Source organism: Cynocephalus volans, chromosome 10 (assembly GCF_027409185.1).
Source record: "Cynocephalus volans isolate mCynVol1 chromosome 10, mCynVol1.pri, whole genome shotgun sequence".
Lineage (NCBI taxonomy): Eukaryota > Metazoa > Chordata > Mammalia > Dermoptera > Cynocephalidae > Cynocephalus > Cynocephalus volans.
The window spans coordinates 81,323,483-81,335,089 of NC_084469.1; the positions used below are offsets into that span (position 1 = coordinate 81,323,483).

Below are 11,607 nucleotides of genomic sequence, written 5' to 3' on the forward strand. Positions count from 1 at the left end.
AAAACCAGAAGGTGTGGCCACACTGGGCACGTGCCCATGCCGCAGCCATTGCCTGGAGCTGACCAGCACTGCCCCTTTTTGACGAGGTCTGAGTTTCTGGGATTGACACAGTCGCTGCCGTGCCTTACTGCTTTACACCTGGCCTGGGTTGCACGTGTTCACAGTGCAAGCCTGACAGCACCCGGCCCCCTAAGCTTGAGGCCTCCGTCCAGACGTGCTGCTCCACGTGGTCAAGGAGTTCTGCCCATTACAGATGCATCTCCCTGAATTCATCCACTCTTTTTCATTCCAAAAACATTCACTATGAGTTTGGCACCCCCACTGATAGGCTGTGTCTGTCTTCCCAAAGTGTTCCACGTGCCTGATCTTCTTTGACCCACACTGAGAGCTACAGATGTGTTTTGAGGTGGAAAGAGATCCCTCTCGTGGGTCTTGGGAACCCATCTACCCAATGCCATTTTTAATAGACTTTCATCACCTCCACTTTGGGCTCTCCTCAAGGCTTTGCAATAAGTATGCTTGCGGGATTCCTGGCCCTGCTGCATCGAGTTGGAATCATATCTTTTACAAGGCTGACTCAGGCTCTTTGAGAGCAGGTGACCATGCATTAATTCATATTTGAGGTGAACTGTCCCTCAGGGTCCTGGTTCCAAGCAGGCACCTGGCTGGTGTGGTTGTAATGGACTCCATAGTAACGTACAAGGTTGACAGGGCCAGTGCAATATCCCTACGCGGGAGGGGGCCAGAGTCCATGGAAGTGGTCACTTGGCACACCATTACTGGAACCCTCGATTGTCAGTTCTGAGACCTGAGTCAGCTAGGTACACTATCCCCAAGGGGCCTAGCCACAGGGGACCCCCCCACTGCCCTTTGTAGAAACAGCAACAGAGGCAGGGGCCATGTTAACTCAGGACTTGGGTCAGGCATGGACTCTGTTGCTAAGGAGGGGCAGATCTGTAAGCAGCCCTGGAAATATTTCATCTTCCTTTGCTTGTGACAACAGCCATAAAACTCTCGTTTTCCTTTGCGTGGCTGGGATCTAAAGTCTCCCTGCTCACAAACAGACTGCCTGGGCCCATTTGCATTCTGAAGTGCAGTTCCCCTGGGTCTGCTGTCCCTCGGGTAGGTATTATTAGTTCTCTTGTTTTGTTGGGTGACTTTGAATGGGAGCCTGTTTACAGGTTGGGTTCCTAATAGGAAGGCTTCGGTTCCTTCTTAATAATCTATTCTCTGGTGGGTTTTATTTCCAAAGCACAGCAGTACAGACCTGCCCTTTTGGGAGTTTATTGGGCTTTTTCCCCCCCCCCCAACATTTTCTCCCATCTTTTCACATGTGGGAAGATATTTCCCGCTCATGGAACTCCTGTTGACCAGGCGACGGGCTTTGGTCTTCTGTGTTCTGGGTGCTGCAGGGTGCTGGCAGGAGGGGGCTCGGGGAGAAAGAGGGGAACTCTCCTCCCTGCTGGGCCCCTTAGAGCAGCAAGGAAAAGAGAAACCCAGACCTGGCCGGCCCCTTTGGAGAAACCGCCAACGAAAGGAGTGTGGGTCAGAGGCTGTTTGGGTGTGACTCTGCCTCGCACGTCCTCCCAGGTGACTCTTAGGTCCCTGAATCTGCTTCTGTTCTTGGTTCCACATGAAAGCAGACCCCCCTGCCCCAAGCCAGTCCCCTTGCTCCCTGGAAGTTGGAATCTCCCTCCAGGCCAGGAGTTGAATGAATCGAGGCTCTCACACGAGACAGCTTCTTTGGCTGAGTGTTGCGACGCTCACTTCCTGCTGCTCTGGAGTGGCAGACGACAGGCTGTCTCGCTGTCTGGGAGGCAGGGATGGGAAAACCTCATGCACATCCCCATGACTCTCCCTCTGCCTTGTAGGACATTTCGGGGGCTTTGTCCCAGGCCAGTGGGTCAGCAGCTTCATACTGACATGAAGGATGGGAATCACTTCCACACGGGCAAAGCTCCCCCTGCCCTCTGTGTAAACAGGGCAGACACCAACTTGCTGGGTGGGGGCCATGGGGGAAGTAGGGTGCATCCACGTCATAGCCCAGGTGCCCAGGGGAGTGGCTGTGTCACGGGGCGGGCATTTAGAGGGAACCTGGGCCATCACTCACTGCTAATTTTAATGATGTGCATTAGCTCAATTGTGTTCTGAGTATTCATTCAGCGCTGTTTATGGTGTGCTCTCAAGTGCGCTTACCGTTTGTCAGAAGTGCAAACTAGCGAACATACGAGCCTTTAAGACAGGCCATCTGTTCGTCTTAGACCCTTGGACGATTGTCAAATGCTTCTAAAAATAAGTGCTCACAAGCGGAGGGGCTGCCCAGGTGACGTGCAGCAGAGAGGGGGAACAGGGCTGCCTGCGTCTGTGCCCTCCCCAAAGAGAGAGCACTAACGTGTGTGTGCTGGAGAGGAGGGTTTGTGTGGGAACGGGGAAGGGAGCAGTGGGACATGGAGACCATGAAGGCTCTGCTGATACACCTTTTCGGCTGGAGGCGTGAACTTCTCCCTGTATCTTGCCTCTCGTGTAACTCCATAGCTCAAATACCTTCAATGGCTCCCCATGGTCCAGATTTAAGGGCAAGCTGCCTTGTCTGGCATCAAGGAGCCTCATCAATAAGGCCCCCGCCTTCCTTTCCAGGCTGGTCTCCATGGCACATACCCTGTGCTTCTGCCAAGCTGAATTATTCATTGCTCCCCAACATATGCTGCACTTTTCACGTTTTGCAGGCAGAGAAGTGCCATGGTGAAGGGGGGCTCTGCAGACAGACTGCATGGGTGCAGCCCCGGTGCTGCCATGTCCAGCTGCAGGACCCGAACTTCCCTGTGCCTCAGTTTTCTCATCTGCACAATAGGAATAATGACAGTATTTAACTCACAGGGTTGTCGTGAGGCTTCAGTGAGTTCTTGTAAGTGAAGTGTTAGGAATGGTGCCTGGCACACTGTGAGCCCACGGTAAGTGTTAGCTATGATCATTTTCAGCATCACTTTCACCTCCACGCTGTCATCTGGCTGGTTCGTTCTGCCTGGAAAGCTGTCTTTTTGTGCACACACGCGCCCCCCGTGCAAATTCTAACCCAAGCTGTCCTCACAGGGCAACCAGAAGGGCAGCTTCTCCCTGAAGCATCTCCCAATCAGAAGTCCCCTCTCCATTGTCCTTTCTGTGAAACTTCATCCACCCCTTCAGCCATAGTTTGTAAAAGGCCAGGATGTGCCTTACTCTTCGTCTTCTGCCCACTGCACAGGGCCAGGCTCCTTGTTCATTCAGTGAACAAATGGGAACCCTGCCGCATCTCCACTTAGCTCAAATACGGCTGCGACAAAGATAGAAGGATCTATCTTTTCCCCTGGAAACTGAATCTCTCCATGGTTAAGGCAGGTTCTCAGACTTGGTCCCTGCCTCTGGAGAAAGCTTATTGTAAAGCCAGTGTGGCAGGAGCCATTGTGGCTGGAGCCCTCCAGGGAGCGGTCTAGCGGTGGACTGTGGAGAAAAGGGGTCAGCCACAGCCTCTTTTCCAATGGGGAACTAGAGGGAGGTGATGTATGGGTCAGCATGAAGGCTGGGTGGGTTCTGCAGGTGGGGCCAGATGATCATGGTGGATGGGATGTTTTGGGCTGGGGGTGCTAAGTTTTCCTGTGCCTTAATCTGCCATAGGGACTCAAGGGCCAGGGCTTGGCCTCCAGGGAGGAGTCCTTTTTCACCCCATAGGGTCTTTAGGGTCTATGAGTCCTGCTACCCTCGCCCTTACTGTGGAATTGTGAGCTCCTTGAGGGAAGCGGCTGGGGCTTCTCCACCTCTATATGCCCAGTGTGCAGCCCGAGGCCTGACAGACAGGAACTCAATGAATGTCTGTGAAAGGAAGAAATGAGTGAATGAGTGAATGAATAGATGAGCACACACCTCTTCCATCCCCATGCGGTCTCCCTGGGGCTCCCGTCCTCACTAGGTATCTTACTTTGTTCCCTGGGAGGAAGCGGAAAGCAGTGATTTGTGGGTCTGGAGGTGCTAGCCAGGGGGCTTGTCGGGAGGAGGTAGTGAGAGCAGGCAGGGTCTTTATCAAATGCCAGCTGCTCCAGGGGCAGGACATCCAAGCTTAGGCCATCTCAGGAGCACCCCTGACACCTTGCCAGCTTTTGGACATGTTGGGGGAGAGGAACACAGCTGGTCAGTCCATTAAACCTCTGTGAGGCCCCCACTATATGCCTCAACTGTGTTTGGTCCCATGATTGGTACCATCAGGGAGCAAACAGTCCCTCTGTCACAGAGCAACCTGTCTACTCAGGAAGACCATCATGGGCACCATTTATGGAGATGTACGGAGCACTTACTCTTTGCCAGGCCTGGGATAAACATATATACATTATCTCCTGAGTCCTCAGGGCATCTTAGGAAGAGAGTCCTGTTATTAACCACCCCCAAAACCCAGAGGTCGGAACTCGCTCAAGGCCACATGGCTAGTAAGTGGCAGAGTCAGAATTGGAACCCAGGGCTCAGCCCATCTCAGCCCACTAAGATTTAATACCTGCCCTGTGGTCACCCAGGGCTGTGGCTAGAACCAGTGGGGCACTTGCTAAGAGCCAAGGCAAGGTGCTAGGACTTTACAGGCATCAGAGTAGCTGGAGCCCAGAGGGGCAACATCAAGAGTGACCTACAGGGCAGAGTAATCTCCAGTCCTTGTGTGCACATCCTGGGCTGTGCAGTGGGCTCTTGTTGCTTCATACCACCAAACAGCAAGCATATTTAGGCACCTCTAGTCTCTCCCACGTGACATTATGGCAGGCAGGTGTCAAAGGGAGACCAAGCAGAGTCCCAGACCGAGGGACAGAGAATGGGGCCAAGACCCCGAGAAGCAATCCTTGGCTGCAGACGAGGGAGGACCCAGCCTGTGCTATGGGGCGTGCAGGTGGGCTGAGCCAGGGCACCCTTGGGGGCTGCTGAATCCAGACTTGTACCCGATTAGACCTCCAGTGGCCCATTCAAGTGTGTCAGTGCTTTGGGAAGGACAGTCACCCATAAGACTCCATCCTCTTGGCCCATTCCCTCTGCTGCACACATTCCCCATTGGGTTCGGTGTCAGAATCATTTTGCTGTTGAATGAATGAGTGAATGGCAGTGAAAATGAATGCTGGCCTTCTTTCCCCAGAGAGGCCATGAGTGTGACCGGCAGCCAGCGTCCAGGTGCTCTGCTGCCAACTTCCACAGAGATGGCTCCTTTTGTGGGTCTCACCAGGACCCCAGCTCCTGCCTCTGCCCCTGGCAGCATGCAGATTTCTGTGCCTGCTCCCAAGCCACCCACTCACCCATCACTAACTTGGTGTCCCTGGGGCAGATGGCCCCATGTGCCAGGCAGAGGCTCCCGAAACAAGCTGTACCAGAAACCTCCATCCATGAGTGCGCACAAGCTCTGCCGAGTGGATGGATCGAGGCCGCAAACTATTGCCACCCAGCCCCTCCTGTTCTCCTGCTTTATTTTCCTCACCTGCTTCCCTGCCCCACACCTGTGTCTCCCTGGCAGGCAGAGAGGCCTGCGTGGATGCCAGACCTCCCCTCCAGGCAGGCATGTTCCAGTCCTTCCCTGGCTCCCTCCCCACCCCTACCTCCACCCCGGCCTTTATGGTGCTGGGAAGTGCTCATCTGTGGGGTCGGTAGCATCTTTAAAAAACGATTTTCTTCCTTCTCTGAAGGGGCTAAATATAGCACAGGCATAAACAGAGAAATAGACATTAAGCTAGAATGCCCTTGTGAGAACCATGCCGGGTGGAAAGAACTCTTTAAGAAGGCTGATGAAGCTCCCCCATCCCTCGAACCATAGCTCCCAGCCTAGGGGGAGGAGCCTGGGTTCTTTTAGGGTTATTGGACTGTACCGGTTGGCAGAGACTTGGCCAGAGCTGCTCAGCACACAGGTGTTGGGTGATTGGTGAGTCCTGGTGACGGGTCCCTGCCATCCCCTCCTCCCTCCGAGAAACTGCCTTCAGCCTGTGGAGTAGCTGATGGCCTCTTTAGCCAAACACCTGGGCTCCTTAGCAGTCCCTCTCCCCACAGGGTGGTCTTGAACCTTCTTCCTTAGCTGAGCTGCCATCTGCACCATTAATCTCACAAATGTTTGGGTGTCTGTGTGTCTCTCGCCCCCACATGAGGACTCTGGAGGGATGGGCTCAGCTGGAGTCTTCCCGTACCCCTCTGTGCCCAGCCCAGAGAAGAACATCCAGCAGGTACTTAATAATGCAATGCTGCATGGATTCTGGTGCCTGGTCCCCTTGGGGCATCAAGTTTTGACATTTCCATCTGCTGTGATGTCCTGGGCTTTTGTTCCTATAACAAAACTTCAGGGAAGGAAGTTTTACTCTTCTGGCTCAGAACCCTTTTTGAAGTTCTTTTCTGAATATAACTTAAGAACCACCTGCTCTTGTTCCTGAAGGAGAAGACCCACTGTTGCTTTTTCCCCGAGAAGTGGGATTTGTTCCTGTGTTTTCCTAACCCCTGCTCCTAGATGTAGGTTTCCGCCTCCGGGATTCCTAAGCCAGCAGCCCCAGGTGAGCCAGTGTGGACCATTCATATCACACTGGCCCTGTTCTTGGCTTCCTGGCAAGAGGCTGCTTCATCATCCAGATCCTCTGACACTCCCTTTCCCCATATTGGTAGTGGGTGGTCCTTGAGGATTTTGTGGAGATTAAATATCATCTCTGGTTTTCTGCTGCCTGTGGAGCAAAGTTCACATTCATGGGCACTCGGGACCTCTGCAGTCCACAGTCTGCAGTCTCACCAGCCCTCTGTGTGACGTCTGTGCTGGGATTATCCCACTGGTGCCTGCATTCACCACGCTTATTCCAGCCTCTACACCTTTGTCTGTGCTGTTCCTTCCACTTGGAATGCCCTCTCTCCTTTCCACAGATCAGCTTCCCACCCATACACCACTTCTTCATGGACTCATTCGCAAATATTTTCTACCATACACTGCTTCATGGTTTGCTTCATGGATTCACTTGCAAATATTTCCTAGGTGTCTACTTTGTGCCAGGCCTTAGGAGCCATAATTTGAGAACAGGAAAAGAGCTGTCCATGTCTACCTTCCTAACATCCCTTCCCTTCCTCCTCCCCCACCTCCCATGAATAAAGCTGGGGGAGGACCCGACCACACCCAGATAGCAGGTGACTCGGACTGGCTGTCGGCAGGCTGGGGAAGTGAGACCTCCAAGCCCTTCCTGGGCAGCTGCACCTGCCATGCCACTGTTGAGCACTGGTGGCCAGAAATCCAGTCAGGAGAGTGTGTGCCCAGACCTGGGCCGGCTGCTGCAGGGCCAGGAAAGGAAGTGACACCACCCTGCATGCAGCTCAGCAGAGGAAGCCGGTCTTGCCCATTAGAGGTTGGGAGAGAGGAGAGAAAAGGTGGGAACCAACTCAGCAGGGGCTTGGAGCAGGAATAGGAGGTTTGTGTATGGGGGGCGTTCTGCTCCCCCCAGGACCAGTTGGCTGTCCCTGCACAAGTACAGGGGAGGTGCCTCAGCTGGAGGGTTGGGGTTCCCATGGCAACCACTCGCATCCCATCTGTGGCCTCAGACAACCTGCCTTGTGCCTCTGGGTCCATGACACCCCCGACCGAGGTGCCAGGCCATGCTGGCAGAGTTCGTGCTCTGGTCTGGTGTAGAACATGGATGATTTGTGGACTAGGGTGCCCATCAGGGTGCAGGGCCCTGGGAAACCTGCCTCCTCTCACAAGCCCTGGGGTGGCCTGCACCCAGGGGCCCATGGAAGGAGTTTCGCAGTAGTTGGCGCTCTGCTGCAGGTGTTGGCGGGGGGGGCATCTGACGTGAGGACGGGGCTGCCTCCCCCTGGCTGTGAGCTTGCCAGAGGGGTCAGCGACATTACTACAGAGGCTGCAACAGTGCCTCCAGTGGGAAGGGGATGCCACGGGGGCTTTGTGCTGGGGAGCAGGTGTTGCGCCATCTTGGCCCTGGGCCCCAGGCCTCCAGCAAAGCCATGGACAGCCTCTGGTTGCCTCACAGCCAGACCTGGAGCCCGGGAGAGAGACATGGTGCCTCTTCTGACCCCTGGTGGTCAGCGGCAGAGCTGCAGGCCTGGCTGCAGGGCCACTGGGCCACAGGGCCACTGGCTGGGGACGCAGGAGCATCCCTAAGAAGGGCTCCCTGGGATTGGCGGTCCTTTGCCACCCCAAACAGGGCTACTGTGCCCCTGGTGGACTTTGTTTCTTTTCTTCAGGTGCCATGAGGTGGAGCACCACCTGAAGCTTTGATGAATTTGGTCTGAATTTGGAACACGGACCACTGAAAACAAACAAAAGCACTGTGGGCTCTCAGAGACCAAATCCCACCCCTAGCCCCGAGATGCTGGCTCCTGTGAAAACAGATCAACACTGCTGGCCTGCTCTGGCTGGCAGGAGGGAGGAAGTGCCGTGGGCTGTGGCGAGAGGGAAGCGTTTGGCCACAGGGTCCCACCTAGACGCTAGTTTTCCAGGCAGAGTCGGCCAGACTGGTCAAGGTCCCTCTCTTCTGGTCCAAGCACTGTCACATGACCAAATGAGCAGGCTCCCAGAGCCAAGCAGCGGAGGCTCCTCCAACACCCTCCCTGCCGGGTGACCTGTACCCTACCTCGGCCGCAGGCGTCACAGCCGCCACTGCCTCAGCACGTCTGTGCCCACTCGGGTGTTTCTTGGCCAGAGAGCTGCACGGCACATCTGCTGTCTCCCTCTGCTAGGCTCAGAGCAGCTACCGGGAGAACCAAGAGGGGGACATGGGGGCAGCCTGCAGGCGATCAGAGATACAGCTTCCTCCTCATCATTAGAGTAAAAGATGGAGAGGTAAACAGGGATGTTTTGAATTCCTACCACCTCCCTGGCATTTTACCTTTCCCTCCACATAGCCAGTCCCTGTAGTAAGACCTGAATGGTCTTTAAAACACACACACACATACACACACACACAGTTTATAGGGAGCCCAGGCTGGCAGCAACAGGAACTGATCCCCAAGCTCCAAATCAACGTGGCATCTTGGCAGCTGCGTCCCAGGAGCACTTTTTCCTTGTTGCATTTTGTTTGGTAATAATCGAGGCGCTTTTCTGCAGCGCTTGGCGTAAATGCACTGAGTGGGAGGGGACGGGCATGCTCTCCATTCTTCTGCCCTCATGCGTGTCTCCTTTCTTCGCCTTTGCAGAACCACACGATGAGCCAGCACGCACAGTGAGGGACCGCTCGACAGGACACCTCTCCGCAGAAGGCTTGCCGGAGACGCCGTGGGGAGGGCCATTTGAACATTACATCCAATCAAAGTGTCATTTGCAACCCAGATGTAAAACTCTAATGATTTGGCCATGAGGCGCTGCTATTATAAGCAGCTGGAAATGAATATTAATGGCAGAGATTAAAAGTATTCCATGCTCAGTATTTTTTATTGTCCTGCTACAGCTAGTGTGCTTTTAGAGTTTCCACCGCAGACTACATTTCTAGAGTTAGAGAAACCCGCTTTTAAGGCTATTGTCCTTTGTTCCTTCATGTATTATATTGATAGTTTTTAAAGATGGATTAGTGTGATTTTTTTTCTTTGCTTCTTTTTTTTTTCCTTCTTGATTTTCTTTTCCCCCCTTCGGTTAACTACTTTTTAATTGCAATTCTAGGTAATTGTGCATCGTGATGTGATTGCTTGGCTATTGTCTGAATATTTCCTTTTAATTTTTTAATTAAAGACTAATGCTTTGATTGGATTTGCCAGTTCACCGGACAGTGATTAAAACTATGTAATGAATATAATCGGTTTCAGTGCAACTGGATGGTCTGCTTTTAAATGTGACTTAATCTGACTGCAGTAACTAGTACAGTTCAATAAAGGGAATCCATGCGATTAGTATCTGGCTGCCTGGTTCTCTCCTCCCAAGCCCGGGGCCGCGTGGGGGGCTGTCATCTCCTATGAGGTGTGCACTCCCGATGCAAGTTTCAATGCGAGTTGTACATGCCCGTGCGGACCTGCACCCAGTAGACCCTTCTTCCTTTGGGAAAGATGAAGCGTAGTAACCTAACACACTGAGACAGGATGAGCTGCCAGTGGTCACAGAAGTCAGAGCAGAAGGACTGCTAATGATGAAATACTCTGATCTTCTTCATGGATGGGGAAACTGAGGCCCAAGGGTAATGAGTGGCTTTTCCAAGGCCACGCAGTAGGTTGGTGACTTGACTCATCCATTATGTTTCCTTGGCTTTCCCATCTGCTGGATGCAGGCAAGCAAGTGGCTAACCCATACCTTGCCAGGATGGCAGGTGGGACTTGGGTTCCTATTGTGGCCGAGGCATATAGATGTGGCAGGGGTGAGGGGCAGCTCCCCAGCCCCATGAGGTCCACGGCTGGGGGCTGCAGAGCAGAGCCTGGTGGGAGCAGCAGGTTCCTGATCCTAGAGATGAGTGGGATGTGGAAGCACTGAGACCAGTCGTGGGGCCAGGACTAGAGTGAGGCAAGCAGGTGCCTAGCGTGTGAGATCTCAGGAGGTGCTCACTCCCAGGGCCCACCTGCACTTGCAAACCCCGAGAATAAGTATTTCCTTGCATTTTGCACCCTAGGGGCCTCGCTTCCTCACCTGCGCCTGGCCCTGCAGTGTCCCAGGGTGCTCCTGGCAGCCTTAGTTTCTCAGCCCTCTTTCACATCACCTCCCACGCCTCTGTCAGGCTGGTGCTTTGCTGACTAGCTAATCAGAGGCCTGAATCTGCACGGGGAAGCCCTTCCTTGCTAACTTTTCACAGGGGGCAAAGAAAGTGGTTATTACCCTTTGCAGAGCAGAAATGAAACAGGCAGACAGATTGTATCTAATTATAATGTAATACGACATCACAGGTGTGGAATTTGGAGCAATTACACCCATCATCTTCCAGAAGATTCCCACATCAAGAGGCTTCTGGTGACCTGTAAGAGTTCCCCTTTATGCCACCTCATGTTGCATTCTCATATGGGTGAGGCTTTCAGTTTTTCAAAAGGCATTTTACATCTGTGAACCCTAAAGCACACCTCGCCCATGCTGGAAGTGGTGAACACCGATTTTCAGCCCCCTAGAGACTTAGCCATTTTGGCGGAGGACCTCAGGGTAGGTGGCAGTGTTCCCCAAAGTATGTCCAGCCGTGAGCCGGGGCTGGGGCTGGGTTGGGCTGCAACGCGTCCACAGCCAGGCCTGCCTTTTGGGCAGTGCTGAGACTGTGGTGGGACCCGCGTGTCCTGGAGCTCGCCACATCACCGTCTCAGGGCCCTCTCCAGCTCTGGATTTATCCTGAACCCCATGGAGCCCAGGTGAGCCCTCAGTAAGTACCAATAGAAGATTTGATTTGATGGTTGGTGGCGTAGGGCTAAATTAGTCACTGCCCCCATTAAAAATACAGCGGGGGGTTTAAGAGCTTTTCACGCCGTGTGGGAATCAGCAGCGAAGCCGGCTGATGCCTTGGGTAAGGAGAGAGGCGGCCTAGGGGACCGCAAGGTAATGAGGTTTATGGTGATGACAAGGCAGCCAGGGAACCCCACTGACTCCCCCTTGCCCCGGCCCCATTGTTCTCTGGCTGGCTCTGCCCCTGCTGCTTCAGCTGAGGGCCCCTCATGGCTGCATGTGGGGAGGGGCCCAGTAGG

The 11,607-nt window shown here is 53.8% G+C and overlaps 1 protein-coding gene across 6 annotated transcripts in view; it reads left to right on the forward strand.

Annotated features, from left to right (window-relative positions):
* ZNF423 (zinc finger protein 423) overlaps window positions 1-9,830 on the forward strand; it is a 325,449-nt gene extending 315,619 nt beyond the window's left edge. For all 6 annotated transcript variants that reach the window (XM_063110329.1, XM_063110335.1, XM_063110333.1 and 3 more), the window contains one exon: window positions 9,166-9,830. In XM_063110329.1, the coding sequence (XP_062966399.1) occupies window positions 9,166-9,195 (30 nt within the window). In that variant the 3' untranslated portion in view covers window positions 9,196-9,830. The remainder of the gene's footprint in view (window positions 1-9,165) is intronic.
* The last annotated feature ends 1,777 nt before the right edge of the window (window positions 9,831-11,607 follow it).